Below are 19,161 nucleotides of genomic sequence, written 5' to 3'. Positions count from 1 at the left end.
GTTGACTCTTCAAAAAAGAAACAGATTGTAGGAATCAATTTATAAGAAACATTTTAAATGCTTGCACTAGGGCCTCTGTAATAGCAACAGTGTTCCTATGTATACATGGGGGGCAGAGGGGCGGCAGCGAATTTTCCTGTTCTTTGGCTTTTCCCCTTTCTCTCTTCTAGCACCAGAAGTCTATGCTCATATGGCAACAAAGAATTCATTTAAGTAGGAACGGGAGAAAAATGAAAGATAGAAAGGCTCTATTTCAGTTCAATTTTTCTTTTCTTAAGTACCCTTTATTTGTACAAATAAATTCTTATCCATTTGTACAGTATTCCTCACTTCTACCCAATTTTCTTAATTCTCAAACACTTTATTTTTCTCCTCCTTTCATCCTATGCTCTACTATACTCACCCCAAAACCCACAATTTTAGTAATATTCCCTTTGTCTACCTAATTACATAAACCATACTTATTGACCCAAAGTCAAACTAGTATAACAAATATTTTAATAAATTTGATGTTTTTCATATTTATCATTTATTTATTAATTTTGCTGATTTTTTCCATCTCTTTCAGGGCCCTTATACAATGTTCTACAGCAACAAATATAGATAATTTTTATAATATATTTTAGAGTGTAAATCTATACTTGATATAACTCACCAATTTTTAAAAATACAAAAGCACTTTTCACTCTTGAGTTTTTTCTTGCAAGTTTTACTCAAAATTAGAGTTATATTTTATAGAAGTAATTACCTTCTCAATGTCTGACCTCAGTCAAATTACATGTAATACTTAGAAATATGGCTTCTCTCACACTACCTTGTTATTTACAGCAGCCCACTTTAATATGTACTTATATATTTCCTAATTGTTAACCTGACTGCCTCTTAAGTCTCTACTTTTATTCTTTCATATTTCATAAAATGTAGTTTAAGGTCACATAAAAGGGGAATTGCTTCATTAGCTAATATTAATCATCCCCATTTGACTTTGCATATTCAAAAAGTTATATTATATAATCTTTCTATGATATTATTTCTGAACATAAAAAGTACTGACTTACCAAAGACTTATATTTCTTTTCAAGAAGCCTCAGTACCACATCTCTGCTATAATATGCATGCTAAAGTTAAGAAGAAATGATATTTAATATTCAAGTTATGCCATTTAAAATCTTTTTCTAGCATCATTACCAATATCATAAATCACATAAAAATTGGGTTTAAATTATTATAACCAATGCCAAGAATGTTTTTCAATGTACATTGTATTAAGAAGAAAGCAATCTCAGAAATGCAAAAGATATAAAAAAAAAACCTTTAGATCCTATAGTGTCATACCAGTTTAAAAAAAAAAAAAAAGACATTCTATCCATCGTGTACAGTTTCCATGCTAAACTTGTTTAAAACCACCACCAAAAAGACATACCTAACTACCAGTGTATGACAGAAACCAAAGAAAGTATACAGAAGCAATAATATTATAAAATGACTGAAAAGTGCCCAAAAAATCTTTAATTCTCTCCTTAGAGTTGAATATACATGGCATTGAAGTCTATACATACAATGTATTCTACAAAGCCAAGGAAAACTATAAATAATGTTTTGTTAGATTATGATATCATTAGTGTTAAAAAGTACTTTATTTTTCTTAAAAACAAATAAAAATATTAAATACAATAATTCCCAGTAAAAACTATAGGAATTTGGGGGAATAGTGATTTTAATTCATTAAATAGTATTTTAATTAACTGAATGGTAGTCAAAATCCCATGTAGTTTAAAATGTTTTCAAACATCATTTTTTGATTTAATGAAGTAAATATGTTCATGCATGCTATTTTTAATATTGACCATGTTCTGAAAAGAAATGTTCATAGCACCTTTGATAGATCAGGTTCAGCAAATTAGTCCCTGGACCAAATTCAGTCTACCACCTGATTTTGAAAGTTCTATTTGAACACAGTCAAGTACATTCATTTACATATTATCTATGGTTGCTTTGAAGCCACAACAGTTGGGTTGAAAAGCTGCAACAGAGACTAGACAGCCAATAAAGCCAGAAAAATGTACTGTCTGGTCCTTTACATAAAGTTTGTCAACCACTGCCATAAACACAAAGAATGCAGAAGGATAACAGAAATTTTCATTAACATGATAAAACATTTGAGGTTTAATTTTGTTAAATGTATTACTTAGTTTTCTCGTGATCTGTCTCATTCTGTTGGAATCAGTACTGGCAATCAAAAATGTTGAGTGAAATAAATTTTCAAAAATTAAGAGAATATGATTTCATTTTTGTTGAAAAACCAACAAAACATAAAAGACCTAAGCAAAAAAATATAAGTGTATTAAAAATATAGACTTACATAAATCAAAAATTTAACAGTTGTTATCCCTGTGCTGAATAATTAGGAAAAAAATTGTGCTTTTATATTTTTTGTAACTTCCCTCAATAAAGATCTAATTTGATAATCAAGAAAAAAAAATTAAGAGAAAGTATCAGACAAAAGGAATAAAAGGTTCAGGTTAATTTAATTAAATTCAGCAAACATTTATCAAACATTATTATGTAGGCTACATGGCAGCTAAGAATGGAGACAGAATCATGTTCTAATTAACTGGGCATTTACCATATAGTTTAGATAACAAAAAGTAGGGAAAAAAAGTCATATGCTATTTAATATTCAAACTGTGCTGAGCAATAAACAAATATGCTACTGTTTTACATAGCAAGTCCCCAGCCACTCTCTTCTCTACTGCAAAAGATACCTAGAGCCTAGTAGACAGGTTGAGAGAAACAAGATGTAACACAGATACTAGTGCTGCAACTGCCAGACACAGACAGACCTCTACTATTCCATAGCAGAGGAGGGAGGTAACAGCATAAAGACCTCTCCACTCTTAATTTGGATTTCAGTTCTAGGATGTGAGGAGCTCCACTAGAATTTGGGCATTAAACACATTCCCTAAACTGCAGGTTCAGAAAGAGGCAAAGAGGAATATTTTAGACATATCTCCTATGCCCAAGAAAAATCAGCAGTGAATCCTGAGATCCTATCACATCGATTTTAAATTTTCAAAGCTTTTAAATAAACTAAAGCAAATTAGATTTTTGGAGAGGCCATTCACCTTAAATAGACCAAATAAATTACCATTTAAAATCCTATTCTGACTCTGCCAAATACCAGATGAATGATCTTGGGCAAGTTAATGCCACCCTATCTCATAGATTTTTAGAAGAATGAAATAAGTTAATACACATAAAAGTGACTAGAACTCTTAGCATACAGTAAACACTAGTTATTCATTAAATGATGTAACAAAAGAAATTTTTAGTTTTCCTTACCATCCACTTTTTGAACCACACAGCCTTTGTATCAACTAATGCAAAAAAGTAGATTGGATCCAAAATCTTTTGTGATAGAAGATGACTTTGATCATGTTTAACTGATAACAAGGACAAAGTACTCTCCACAATTTCTTCCATATACCTTAAAGTTTGGGAAAGAACAAGAGATTTTATGAAAAAATAAAAAAGACTATTTTTTTAAGCGTGTGTGTGTGTGTGTGTGTGTATAAAACTGGTGATATACTTTACACTTGTGAAATGTAATTTTTAGTAACAATCTTTTTATTCAGTAAACAGCAGAGATGAGATTCACACTCAGTTTTTCTGCTTTAAAAACTTATATTGTTTCTATTTCAATACTGTTGCAGACAGTATGGAAAGCAATATAGAGATTCTTTGGAAAGCTGGGAATAGAACCACCATTTGACCCAGCTATCCCAGGGACACAGCCACACCAATGTTTCTAGCAGCACAATTCACAATACCTAAACTGTGGAACCAACCTAGATGCCCTTCAGTAGATGAATGGATAAAGAAACTGTGGTATATATACAATAGAATATTATTCAGCATTAAAAGAGAATAAAATCATGGCATTTGCAGGTAAATGGATGGAGTTGGAGAATATAATGCTAAGTGAAGTTAGCCAATCCCCAAAACCCAAATGCTGAATGTTTTCTCTGATTTAAGGATGCTGATTCAAAATGTGGGGGAGGCGGGGGGCATGGGAGGATTAAATGAACTCTAGATAGGGCAAAGAGGAAAAGGGGTGAAAGGGGAAGGGAGGAGGCATGGGAGTAGAAAAGATGGTGGAATGAGATGCACATCATGACCCTAAGAACATGTATGAAGACACAAATGGTGTGATTCTACTTTGTGTACAACCAGAGATATTAAAACTTGTACTCTATATGAATTGTAATTCATTTTGCTGTCATATATAACAAATTAAAAATTTAAAAATGAAAAATAACTTACATTGTTTCTATTTCAACACTAACTCTCCAAAACTTTCCCTTTGAGATTCACCAATGTACTTAGAACCTTATTAGACATTTTGTAGATGAAAGAAAAAAAGGTTAAAGAACATTTAAGAAACTAGTCCAAAGTAGCAAAGAAAACCTGAAACTTCAAGATCCTACTTTTACCTTGTTTTGATAAGTGATATAAAATGATATACTTGTGTAGTGCTAACTGTGAAATATGATAAAGTTAACACTACATTATCTTCCCAATCATGTAAATCAATTAAGACTGTCTCTACTCAATTGAAATGTCTAAGGGTCAATAACCTATGTTTTTCACATTTGCATAAGTTAGGAGACTTACTTCTCTGGATGACGAATCCAGAAAGATGGAGCCTCCTTCTGATACTCATTTAGAAGTCGAACCTACAGAGCAATGTACAAGAGTTCTTACAATATTAGAATTCTTAAATGCAGAACTACTAAAAATAGAAGCATATTCTAGTAAACAAATACCTTTTTGAGTAAGCAGATCACATTATGATTAGTTATATCTACACCAGTTGAAAGAGTAGGAATATGATTTTCTCTAGAAAGAAAATATAACTCCAAATATTTTGCTGAAAAAAGAAAAAATATACAACTTTTATATCATTATTTCTTAACTGCATATAAGAGAAAAAAACATTTTTAAATGATTTAATAAACATACCTAAGTTTGTATAAATTTCCTTGGTCATATACAACGGTGAAAGTGTAAATGTCTGTGCATAGAATTTTAAAATCCGGTCCTGGAGAAATGAGACAGATGATTTGCATCTAAAATTGTTACAAAACTTAAGATGAAACATTTTTCACATAGTAAAAACTTACCAAAATAAACACAAAATAAACCATTCAGAAATCTACAAATATGTATATGAAAAAGAGCACACTCTTGTGTTGATAAGCAAAGAGTAAAAATGATAAAAACTAAGAGCAAATAACAAAAAATATATATTATCACAATATCTGGGAATAGTAGGTACTGACATTGGAAGGTGAAGTGGGAGGAGAAAGGTTAGGTTTGATAGAGGAAGGTACAATGGAAAGGTGCCAGTAAACAATGAAACAGAAGAGGCAATATTAAATTTTAAAAGACTATGCATTTCCAAATCCAAGATTTGTTTTCTAAATTGTTTACATGGGTAGCTTCACATTAAGGATTCTTTCTTATAATTGTGTCTATTCCCAAGAAAACATACTTTTTAAAATTTAACATTAAATTCAAAGTAAAAACATGTAATATAAGGTAAAGTAATTAAATGAGAAACAGGTATATTTATAACAGTGCCTGACACTATTGGGGACTTAAAAATATTAATTATTATTATTTTAATCATAAATTAAATATTATGATGAGATTAGTACTAATAGTGAAATCCAACTTCCCATTAAATAAAAACATAAAGTTGCCTCAAATTTTCTAATCAAATAATCTAGGGGGAAAATTAATAGTCTTGTTTATATCACTTAAGAGAATATGCATACAAGAATAGTTGCCCAAGTGACTAATGACTTCCAATAATCCCAAGAAATTTCTTCTCAACACGTTATTAAATACTTTGGGAAGTCTATTTTCATAACTACAGCAATAGATAAGTATCTGTAAAACTTTTAAACCACTACAGACTTTATTTGGTTATGTCTAAGAGTCCTTTAGGATAGGAGATAAAAAAACAGAATCAAATTTAACAATTTAGATCAAGCAAAAATTTAAAATGAAAAGAAACCTATGCTTTGTTTTCCTCAAAATGATTAATTCTACTGCCATTTTTCCTCCATAACAATTATTCAATTTTCTTAAGTAATAAAACTGACCCTTGCTGTTTGATAATCTATAATGGTTAAATAAAACAACTTATACTAACTTTGCTATGTTTATAAAGTTATCATAAAGTTACTGAAATTTAAAAAAATCTATTCTGCCATGATTCTTTGTTAAGAAAGGGAAAAAAATAGCAGGGAAAGTTACAATTGCATTTCTTATTAGAGAGCCTTTAAATGTTAAAGCCTTAACATGACCCTAAAAATATCTTTTTTCTCCCTTGAAGTTCTCGTTTTTACAGAAGTCTATAATACCCTCTGGTGTTAGTAAGTTTGAACTGCATCCAAGTATGAGGTAAACATCTTTTTTCTCTGATAAGAATAACAAAGATGGTTCCCAAACCAATTCTGTTTATCAATTAATTATTATTAAGAATATAATTAAATATTGATGTCCTTAAGCTGATAAATGTGTTAAGATACCTTATATTTTTCCATAGTATCTGTTTACTGTCTGTGCTCTTTACTAGAATGCACATTCCATAGGAACAAAAACTTGTTCTACCTTATTCATGGTAAATTACCAGCATCTAAACTGGAATGATGCACTGTTATAGTTTAGATATGAGGTTTTGGCTCAAAGTCCATATGTGAGACAATACAAGAAAGCTTAGAGGTAAAATGACTGGGTTATGATTTTTAACTGATTCGCTTTCCTGCAACCCACTCTTCTGCCATGCTATATTCTGCCACACTTTGGGCCCAGAGCAATGGAGCCAGGCAGCTATGGACTGAGCCCTCTGAAACTTTATGCCCCAAATAAACTTTACTTCCTCTAAAATTGTTTTTGTCAAATCTTTTGTTCATAGCAGTGAAAAGCTGACTAAAACATGCACACTGTATATATTCAATACAAATTCCTTGAACAAATAGAAAAATGTTGCTCTTATGGTAATGTCTTAAATTCTATACAAAAAACCATACCAATTTTTAAAACAAAGCTTTCTCAACCCATCAATATGAAGAAAAAGACCCTATTATTTAAAAACTCCAATTTGTATTTAATCCTGATGCTTGATAAGTCAGGATTTTTTTACTCACATTATATCACTATCTGTAGAATTATAGCACTTAAGATAAGCTTACTTTTCATCACATAATAATTTGCATTCCTGAAAAGTCATATGCATTTTGATTTTTGCAAAAATCAATCTTATCTCTACTGACCCCATTTTATAATTTTAGGGATTTTCTGACATTTGCTTTATGAGTAATTTTAATTTATTTTCTAACCTCTAAGCTTTATAATTTTCTGGCTTCTTTTGTTTTAGATAGCCTCCAAATAAATGCTTAAATGCAGGAGGAAAATCATATGAACACTTTAAAATCTATCCTAATTAATCACTTTAAGTTCAAAATTTCATTTATTATGAGGCCTTAAAATATTAATCTTAATTCAAAAATAATAACCCAAATACTTGGGCATCTTTCACAGGATAAGACAAAATACACAAGATAACAGGATATTATTTGGAAATGAAGTATGATGGCGACCATACTTTGAATATAATTATTAAGTATTAAGTTAATTACTGAAAAAGAAATTTTGACAATCTGAAAAGCTGTAACCAAAATTCCATAAATATTTGTGCTATCAAAAAAAAAAAAAAACCTCTCACATTCCATTTAGTTCTAGTTGGGAAAACAGGAATTTCTAAAAATATTTATTTATTTTCTTACACTAAACACAGGATCAGGATCTGAAAGACACAATGTCAATTTTTCACAGAGAGTAGTCCAATTTTCACAGTTCAGGACATCAGATGGAGGAGCTAAACATAATGTTTGTAAGGCATCATATCTCACCTAAAATTTTTTAAAAGAAAAATTTTTATTAATAGTTAGCCACTAGAATAATTCCAATTTTTCAAGACAATATTAAAAAATTCTTCAAAGCCAGAATCTTAATAATTATTTTAAAAAGCCATTTATGAGAAAATGATACACTTTTATCAGGTAACTCTTGAGAATTAATTCATTTTGTAAATTAATCACTAATCAGGGAAGGGAAGGTACTGTTTTGTACAAAGAAAATTTAAACACTAACTGAACTTGGAGACTTAGATCTCATGTCTAAGTAGAATAGAAAGAAGAAAAGTGGTTGAATCAGAATCACCAATGCAATGTTTTATTGGCCTCACCCCACAGATTTTCCCAATTCTAGTAAAGTCCACACAGGTGCTTCTGCAGTTGAGGGCTTTGATTTTAAAACATTTCCTAGATATGCCCCTGATGACACATTTCCATTCCAGAACATGTGAACAATTCTCACAAACAATTCATTTGAACTTTTTTGTGCTAGACCATATTTTCTGACCTTCTAACTACTGAAATAGGGGGAAAAATTCAGCAATGGAATGCAAAATTGAATTTCTGTATTTTCAAAAAACTTTGCTTTGTAATCAGTCTTCTCAAAATCCAATCAGAATTCACTCAAAACAGTATGACCCAAGGGACAGCAGCAGAGAATAGCTCCACTCTGATGATGACAAACGGGGCAAAGCATCTCTCCTATTCATACTCCAGCTAATGAAGAATAACACAGTAATTCCAATCTAATCCTTAAAATCTGGTCCTTTCCCAACTGAAAAACTGAAGCCTAGTGAAGTCATAAGTGAAGGCGAGGCATCAGAGACAGGAGCCAAATTGAGACATTCATAGCTTTCTAGATAAAAAAAAAAAAAAATAGAGAATACACAAGTATCTGAAAATATCTATATACTCATATGCAATAACTCCTAAATATACTTTTATTTCTGACAAGCATTAAGGAAATGTGAAGTTTTAAAAATTAAGAATTCATTTATAATGTTAAGTAGTATCCTCTTTTCAATAAATTTTAGAACAAAATACTATTAAGAATTTAGTATTCCAGAAGCAGAATAAAGATTAATGAACAACTATAGATTTCAAAGTAATCCATTTAAACAGAAGAAAGTTAAGATTTATCATATAAAAGTCAAATCTCATTTCCAATATCTTTTCAAACCTGTTATTTACTAAGATCCAAGAAATAAAACAATGCAAAATGCTGAACAGAAAAAAATTATTCCTCAGTGATTTTTTAGAAAATTTCAGTGGGAGTAAATAACAATACATTTCATTTAAAATGTAAAGTTTGAAAAAAATAATTCATTTCCAAAATTAAAACTAAATGGCATATACACAAAAGTCTTAGTTAATTTTTTTTAAATATCCTATTGTATTCCTACTTCAGATTGACTTTCAAATGAAATAATACATCATAAAGAGCAGATAAAATCTCTTAAGTATAAACATAACTCAATATACAATTACTTCTTCAAAAAACTTAAGTTGTCAAAGTCTCAATGCAGGGATTGGGAAGATATTGGTCAAATACAAAATTTCAGTCAGAAGAAATAAGTTCAAGAGATTTATTATACAACACTGTGACAACATAAATATGTATTATTTTCTTGAAAATCACTAAGCAGATTTTAACTTTTCTCACCAAAAAAAAATCATAATACATACATTAATGAGATCAATTTTTTCACTATTCAGTCAATATATATTTTAAAACATGCACACATGATAAATATAAAATTTGTCTATTAAATTTTTTAAATGTTTACTCACATTTTCTAGAAATAAAAAAATCATGAAATAAATTAATTCCTAGCAAATCAATAACCAAAATATTGCATACAAAACAACAGTAAAGGAACAATTTAAGGACAATTACTCGTAACTTATTTTCTTACCAATGAAAGCTGGGGGGAAAAAAGATTTTCTCTAACAAACCATGACAAATTTTTAAAGAATATCTGCCTTATCCTATGACCTTTCATTCCAAAATTGAAGTTTACTAGGGATATTAGCCTAGAATTAATCATAACAATAAATAAAAACCCAGCCTCAATAGAAAGAACCCAGCTGCTGACTGTAATCTAGTATATTATAAATATGTAATATCTGATTTTCTTCTTTCTCTAGGGCTTTGAGATGTAGTATTAGGTCATTTATTTCTTGACTTTTTATTCTTTTAATGAATGCACTCAATGTAATAAACATTTTTCTTAGTATTGCCTTCACAGTGTCCCAAAGATTTTGATATGTTGTATCAGTGTTCTCATTTACCTCTAAGAATTCACTGGAGAAAAGATAGTGCATTCAACAAATGGTGCTGGCAAAACTGGATAAAATCTCTCACCTTGCACAAAAATCAACTCAAAGATGATCAAAGACTTAGGCACTAGAACACACCTGCACCTAACAGGTCTGTTAGGCGCAAATCTTCACCATGTTGGCCTAGGATCTGACTTCATTAACAAGACCTCTAAAGTCCTTTTCTTCTCAGCAAAGGAAACAATAATGTGAGAAAAGAGCCTACAGATTGGGAGAAAATCTTTATTGCCCCTCCAATAAAGCATGAATCTCTAAGATATATAAAGAACTCAAAAAATGTAACAGCAAAAAAACAAATAACCCAATCAATAAATGGGCTAAGGAACTGAACAGACACTTCCCAGAAGAAGAAAGACAATCAATGAACAAATATATGAAAAAATGTTCAACATCACTAGCAATTAGAGAAATACAAATCAAAACTACTCTAAGATTTCTTCTCACTCCTGTCAGAATGGCAATTATAAAGACTACAAGCAACAATAAATGGTGGCAAGGATGTGAGGAAAAAAGTACAGCATACATTGCTGGTGGGACGGCAAATTGGTGCAACCATTATGTAAAGCATTATGGAGATTCCTCAGAAAACTTGGAATGGAACCTTCATTTGACCCAGCTATTTCACTCCTCAATCTACACCCAAGGGACTTAAAATCAGCATACAACAGTGATGGAGCCACATCAATGTTTATAGCAAATCAATTCACAATAGGTAAACTATGTAACTGACCTAGGTGTCCTTCAATAGATGACTGGATAAAGAAAATGTGGTATATATAGTCAATGGAATATCACTCAGCTTTAAAGAATGAAATTATGGCATTTGCAAATAAATGGATGGAGTTGGAGCATATCATAGTAAGTGAAATAAGCCACTCCCCAAAAAACCAAAGGCCAAATGTTTTCTCTAATATGCAGATGCTAATTCACACTAAGGGGCTGGGGTGGGGGACACTAGAAAAGAATAGAGTTACCTTAGATTAGGTAGAGGGAAGTGAAGGGAGGGTAGGAGACAGGATGAGGGGATAGGAAGGATAGTAAAACGAAACAGAAATGACATTATTGCTTTATGTATATGTGTGACTGCATGACCAATGTGATTTTACAACATGTACACTCAGAAAAATGAGAAATTATATCATATATATATATATATATATACATATATATATATATCAAAGTGCATAAATGCAGTCTACTGTCATGTATAACTAATTAAAACAAATTAAAATTTAAAATAAATAAATAGATTTATAGTATCTGACTAAATTTGACAGCTGTCCTTAAAACTTACCTCTTTGGGTTGCCCAGGATCCAGCTGGTCTAAAATCAATTGTAATTTTCCTTGACAAAATTTGTAACTCTGTAACACAATCAACAGAACACACAGGAATTCCACAGACTTTCAGAACTATTGCTATAAATGATTGTTAGCATAATTTCCAGCACAGTATGCATTCTGAACAAGAGAAGAGATTGATCTATTTTGACTTGGCAGCAAACTTGGAATCCTGTTTCCCGAGGTTTTAATGAGAATTCAATGTCCCAGTAGAACAGTGTACCTTCCTGTATATGACAATTATTATTTGATGAGCAACTGCAATGTGTAGAATATTATAAGATAAAAAAAAGCATAACCAGAATCTTGTATACCCAGAACTGTGCAATGAACAAAACAGAAAAATAAAACCACATTAATAAAAAGGCACAAATAGTACCTACACATAGCTATAACCCTGCTTGAACTTTTTGTTCCCTTTCCTATGCTTTTCTTAGCATTTTTCCATAGTTCTTTTGTGAAAAAATTCCTGAAGTAAAAATTAACATTTAGAAAAAAGTTCATAGAACATAAGCTATTTTGAAAGAAAAAGTCTTTTTCCCTAACACAGTTTAAATACACATATTAAAAGATCTCTAAAAATAACAAAAATAATATTAACAACTGTAATTTCATATCTATTATGTAGCAAGCACTATTCTACCTCAATTTACAAAGTCTCTGAAATATGAGAAAAATGAAAGCCAAAGAGGTTAAATCACTTCTCCAGGTCACAAAATTATCAGAAGGCACATTCGCACCTATATTAGAGCCCTCTTTCTTCATTATCTATGCTATCCTGAGGTGTTCTTACCCAGTTCTTTGACTTTGAGTAGATCATGATGATCCACCACCATTTCCTGGGGTACAGAGTGCTTGCCTAACTCAGTGGGAGGCCCTGGGTTTGATCTCCAACACCACAGGAAAATAAAGCATAAACTTTAATGCTTATGTAGTTGGAATAGCCTCGAACTACTTATCCTTTCAATTATCTTCTTAAACATAATTACAAAATTCTCTTTAAAATTATTTTTAAGTAATGAAATAATTTTTATTACATGAGACATCAAAATGAGTCTAATACCTATCTTAAAGGTGACCTATGCTATAATCTTTTTTATATTATTGTTTGTAAGTTGACACACGTAAATATACAATTGCAGTTAACTGTTATGGCAATTTAACTAGTGCAGACAGACAATGTGTTCACATGAACACATTTCAGTTGTTTTAAATATTCCTTTTGGATACATGTCTGTCAGATGCAGGATACATAAAGACTGCAAATAGAACACTCATTCTGGTTTTTTACAGATATTTTGTAGTCACTTACTTGGTTACAACACATACTGAAAAATATTCACTTTCTTCAATTACTACACTTTAGATTTTAAAAAATTAAATCACCCTTGTAATTAAAATTTACTCTGGAAATTTCTTCTATTTTAAATGTATGGGTATGCAAACTATATAAGCCATTAAACATATAACTGGTCAAAAAATATATCTATTGTTGTTGTCCAAATAATACCAATATAGAAAATAAAAATGATAAATATATAATTATTAGGCCTAATGATAACTCATGCTTTAATATGTTTTGGGTGTTTTTTTTTTTGGTACCAGGGATTGAGCCTAACAGCACTTAAACACTGTGCCATATCCCCAGCCGTTTTTTATATTTTTATTTAGAGACAGGGTCTCACTGAATTGCTTAAGGTCTCAATAAGCTGCTGAAGGTGATTCTGAACTCTCACTTCTCCTTCCTCAGCCTCCCAAAGTGCTGGGACTACAGATATGCATTACTATGCCTAGCAACTTCTTTTCTATTCTTAAAAAAGACAAGACCACATAATTCTGATGACAATGATAATAAGCAAATACTATTATAAGGGCTTAATACATGCCAGATATTGTTCAAAATGATTTCTATTAAATCATTAAATTCTCAAAGCAACCAACCCTATAAAGTGTGGCAAAAGATAAGTTGAACAGACTTTGGAGGGAGAGAAGCCAGTCCTAATTCAAGATCCATTCCTAACTTAGCAATTCAAATTTAGGCAAATTACTCACCTATTAAGCCTCACTTTTTCCTGTAAAGAACTAGTAACTCCTATAATGAATATAAAGACAAGCACAGGGACCACTGCATAGCAGTAGCCCCAACAACAGATAGATAGTAATGACACTTTTAACTTTAAAGCATTGTCTTCAGTTTTAAGCACAATACTAAATCCATTGCTCATTCACATCTAATGATAAAAACCACGATCTTTCTGCTATTCTTAAATATCCTCCAACATATACCAATACACTGCTGTTTTTCAAAAACTGAATAGAAAATTCATATATATTCAGGTTGCAGATTTTAAAATAATAATGAAATAAGACATTTTCACAAAATGCAAGTGGTATCAAAATAACAACATCAAAATTATGAATACAATGTTATCCACAAAAAAAATTCAGACTTTTTTGAAGTCCAGATCAAATAACAATTTTGAAGGAATCAGTAAGGTCAGCATTTAATGGAATTGTTATCACACAGAGGCTAGGTCACCTCATTACAGCATGGAAGCTAAAGTAGAAAGGCAAAGGGTGGAGAGAGAATTTTATTATGATAAGCTAGCTGATGGGAAAATGGAGGTCCATCTCATCCTAAAGTGCTAACTTGCAGGGTGGCTAATTTAGGGAAAGTTTATAAAAGCATGGGTAATCATGGACTGATGGGTACCTTCTCATAGGTGGAGGTCTGTGGCCAAATGATGCACATTGTTCCTAATCATCTACTCACAAGATGCTTTTCATTGCAAATCTCAAGAAAAAAATATCCTTATTTCCTTAGGCTATTCTCATCACTGATTAGTTTGCTCACAGGCGGTTCCTGGACATATTATACAATGGAGAGGGTACCTGCCCAGAGGCCCTCTTGTTGATCACTAATATCATGGGAATAAAAAACAAAACAAAACAAAACAAAAAAAACATAATTCACCTGATAATGTGGAAGAGAGGGTCATATCAAGATGAATATATGGAGTCAGGCATAAGTTCTGGTCTCAATTCTTGATTTCAGAATGAATGACTATTATATTTTTTAACTCCTTTTGAATTCTTAACATATTCACTCAGCCTCTCTGATCAATTACAAGAAAGTCTCTTTACTGGTAAGTAAAGGTATACCCAAATATCTCTTAAGAGTTTGCCCACACTGAAAGAGCTTTCCAGGATGTTCTTAGCACTCATACATTTCTTCCCAAAAGTCGAGGCATCCCATGCCTTCTTTTTTTTTTTTTTTTTTTTTTTTTTTTGTAGTACTGGGGATTGAACCCAGGGCCTTGTGCATGCAAGGCAAGCACTCTTCCAAACTGAGCTATGTCCCCAACCCATCCCATGCCTTCTTAATGGGCAGAATTCATTTTCAACCAAATTAGTCCCTTCTGAAATAGTCATCTTCATAGGGCACACACTGAAAACTCAGATATAACCTGTGGACATCCCAAACAAAGACACAGAAACTTAAAGCATGATGTCTTAAGAATCAAAACAAAACAAAAGATAGTAATCTATTCTAAAATGATGGCTTTATTTCCACCACAGCTTTACATTTCTTCAAAAATCTATGATTCTAACAAATAGAAATAATTTAATATTTGAGAATTAAAATAGCTTAACTCCTAGCTAACTCAATCAAGCTTATTTAGATCTAAATACTTGTACTTCTTGAAACAAATTAATAATGCTCCCGTTTTTTTTCAGTTGTGGTCCAATGTCAGTTTAGTCATACAGTTCACCAAATAAGTTAGCACATCTTACTAATAACCTGAGTTCTAAAGTTGGGTTTTCTCTTTCAATTCCAAAAAGTCCTTGATCTGAAGAAGCAGCTCAGCAAATCTATTAAACCACTCATTTGATTGCATTAAATTAAAATCTCTATACCCCACCTTTTTCCAGTTAATCCATCAGCAAGGAATGATTAGGGCATGAAGAAAATTCACAGTCTTGTCACATCTTGCATCACATCACATAACCAACCTGACTTGTAAAGTTCACAACTCAGCACAATCTCTCCTGCTAAGATGCAATAGTAGCTAAAGCACGGCAACCTTTAAGTTCCGCTTCAAATACAAGAACCATTTTTTCCTTCAATCATGAAGTCCCAACTGTGACCAATACAGATGATTTTTTTCATGTTTCATCCAAACTTCTCAAATCATTTTCTGGAATATGGTTAGGATCTACTTTGTAATTATGTCTTTAAGGTAGAGCTAATTAGGTGACAATATTTCCCTCCATCAGTTAGGACTACACTAAGGACAAATAGACTTTGAAGACACAGAGATTGAACCCAGGTCCTCACACATTTCAGGCAAGGACTCTACAACTTAATTACATCCCCAGTCAGTCAGACTTCTTTTGGCCTAAAAGTCTATGTGTGGAAGTTCCTTGCACATGGGCTCTAGTCTAGTTTTCCTTGTTTTCTATTAGGGCTAATATAGCCATAGGCCTTTCTCTTATCTTTACTGTGGCAAGGTGACAAGGTGTGACAAGGTGCCTCAGACCCTGGTTGGATAAAATGTAAAATCTCAAATATTTTAACACTAAAAATAGTCTAATGTTTTAAAGGTAAGAATTCATAGTAATCGTCATTTTAGAAAACGTACAGAAGAAATGTTTTCTATCACATATATAATTTAAACTTTAATAAGGATTAATTAAGAATAAGATGTTTGAACTAAAGCTTAATTTGTTTCAACCCTTACTACTAAAAAATCTAAGATTAATTTTTTCACCTCATTAAGAATTATCTCAGACATGACACAACTATTCACAAAACATAATTCTATAAGGTGGTATTTCATGAACTAAATCTTTACTACTAGGTTATTTTGTTCTTTATTTTTCTTCTGAATCTTTAAGTTAGAAAGTATAAAATCTGTCTAATAAATTTATTGAAGCTAGTGATTATTAAACACCATTTCCAAATATAAATACAAAACTGAACAACCCACCTGATTGAATGATGAATCACTATCAGAGCAATTATCTGTGCAGTAACTACTGCTCTTCTCCTTTTGGATTTTTTTTTGCCTCTCCTGACTTTGTATTTCATCTTCTTCAAACTTGTTAATCATAGACTCCACCACTACCATCATAACATTATTCAGGGAATGCAGGATTTCTTTATACCTTCAAATTCAAAGGAGTCTTAATAAGAGAAGATTATCAACAGAAATTAAAAGTCACTTAAGTTAAACTACCTGATTATTTTCTCTATTAAAAAAAAAAGAAAGCCCCTTTAATGGCACAATGAAAACAAAAAACTTAATATTTCTTACAGAAAAAAAACAGATATAACAAGAAAAGAATAAAAATTAATAGGGAATCCAAAAAGTGCTATTTCATGGGTTTTTCATCTAGTTATATAAACCAACACAACAAAGTCAAGATATCTCAGGCAATATGTTCTGATGATATGTGTTCAAATTACTAGCAACAAGATAAACTGTTAATAGCCTTACCAAAACTCAAAATTATTTTATACTTCACCTTTATCCCTGGTCTTATCTCTTTCCCTATCCTACTTTCCTTTATTTGTTCTTCCTTTCTCTTATCTGTACTTCATACCTCCAGGCACAGATAGCCTTACCTAAGGCCTGCTTCAAGACTAAGGTAAGAATGTGTCTGTCATAGGGTCCTTTCAAACACAAGCTGGAGAATCCATTAACAAGGATGTTAGGAAAGGGATTTCTGAAGATGATAACAGTTTGAACTGGTAACTTCTAAGATCTCTTTCCACTCTTATGGTCTTAAAATCTTGAAAAACAACTCACAATAAATTACTCTATAATTCAAGTAAAACCTCTCAAGTACTCATGTTAATTTTAAGCTGAGATCCCAAAAAGCCCTAGAAGTAGAATTTTAGATCTAGAAAGAACCATAAAGTCCAGCCTTTATTTCACAAATGAAGAATGTGTGACCTGGAACAATGACATTTCTGTATTTAAAACAAAAAAGGCACAAAGATTTATATATAAACACAGTGAATACTAAATTTATAATTAAAAATTCTGGATTGTAATCCTAACTCATTTGCCAACCAGTTCTGACTTCATATAAAAAAAAAAGTCTCAATTTCCTCAGCTATAAAAGGACATAAAATGAATACAATCTGGCTAAACTATTTCATATAGCATGGCAATAAATAAATGAAAATAAATATCTGAAAAGGCTTTGAAACTATAAAGCTCTAGACACGTATTTGTCATTATAATAAGGGAAATACATGAGGAAAATAAGCACAGCAAATAACTTTTTTACTTATAAATCTGGTCAAGTGGTCACTGTAATTGCATTCATCAAAGGGAAAATAGATACTTTATCTCACAAGAGCAATAAAGCCAGCCTAGGTATAACTAAAAAAAATGAATAAGAAATTAAAATTTTAAAAAAAACTAGGCTAAGGAATTTGAATAGAAATAATAGACTGAAATTTTATTTGTTTGGCAGTGCTAGTGATCAAACCCAGGGCCTCATGCATGCTAGACAAGTGTCTACCAATAAACTCCACCCCCAGCCCCCACTTTGGGGGCAATTATCATACACATTCATAAGATACATTTTGCCAACACCACCAAAGGCCTATGTGTTAAAGGCTTGCTTGATCACCATAGATGGCACAATCAGGGGATAGTGGAACCTATAAGAGGTGGGGCATAGCTGGAAGTCTTAGGTCATTAGGGGTATTACCCTTGAAAGGAATGGGGGACCCTGGTCTCTTACTCTCACTTCTTTGCTTCCAGCCTTAAGGTGAATGGGCTTCCTCATTATGTGTGCCCACCATGATATACTGCTTCAACACAGGACTAAAAGCAACAGGGCCAATCAACCATGAACTGAAACCTGCAAAACTATAAACCAAAATAAACATTTTCTGTTTATAAGCAGATCAATCTCACATATGTTTTGCAGCAAGGAAACCTGACTAACCCACATTTTAAATTATATATTTTAGAAATCACATATCTATATAAAAATGTATAATTTGTATAATATATAATTAAATAAAAATGTTTAATATAGATTTAACAATATGTGTATATAATCAGAGTTATTAGCAACTTTATATAATATATATTTCTAAATTACCAGAAATGATGAGAAACACAAAAAGTAATGAAAGTAGATTAGGAACAATATAGGAAGGGGTATGGGAGGGGTGACATATAGAAAAGAAATGTAATAGAGGTAAGAGTTCAGGGAATTTACTAGTTAAAGGTAAAGGGATATAAAACGCAAAATGGAGTTCTGAGACACTCATTAGACTAAACTGAAAACAACATATATATAGGATTACTGAGACAAAAGGCCCAGTTTCCCTCTCTTAGAGTCTGGGCAGCAATAAACAGGGGAACAAAATATGCCCTGATAGCTATCAATATCTATCCACCAAAAGTTGTTCTCTCCTTCCACAGTAATTGGACTATAGTTAAAATTACACTGTCCAGCCTCCTTTGC

At 31.6% G+C, this 19,161-nt stretch overlaps 1 protein-coding gene across 1 annotated transcript in view; it reads right to left on the bottom strand.

Annotated features, from left to right (window-relative positions):
- Positions 1-19,161, bottom strand: part of Tbc1d32 (TBC1 domain family member 32) — a 191,398-nt gene that overhangs the window by 156,346 nt on the left and 15,891 nt on the right. The window contains exons 4-11 of the mRNA XM_076859783.2: positions 16,656-16,833; positions 11,620-11,688; positions 7,857-7,982; positions 5,023-5,101; positions 4,827-4,930; positions 4,675-4,736; positions 3,343-3,487; positions 1,059-1,118 (exon numbers count right to left, since the gene is read on the bottom strand). Of these exons, the coding sequence (XP_076715898.1) occupies positions 1,059-1,118; positions 3,343-3,487; positions 4,675-4,736; positions 4,827-4,930; positions 5,023-5,101; positions 7,857-7,982; positions 11,620-11,688; positions 16,656-16,833 (823 nt within the window). The remainder of the gene's footprint in view (positions 1-1,058; positions 1,119-3,342; positions 3,488-4,674; positions 4,737-4,826; positions 4,931-5,022; positions 5,102-7,856; positions 7,983-11,619; positions 11,689-16,655; positions 16,834-19,161) is intronic.

Source organism: Callospermophilus lateralis, chromosome 6 (genome assembly GCF_048772815.1).
Source record: "Callospermophilus lateralis isolate mCalLat2 chromosome 6, mCalLat2.hap1, whole genome shotgun sequence".
NCBI classification, from domain to species: Eukaryota; Metazoa; Chordata; class Mammalia; order Rodentia; family Sciuridae; genus Callospermophilus; species Callospermophilus lateralis.
This window is presented reverse-complemented; position numbering and strand designations above follow the sequence as displayed.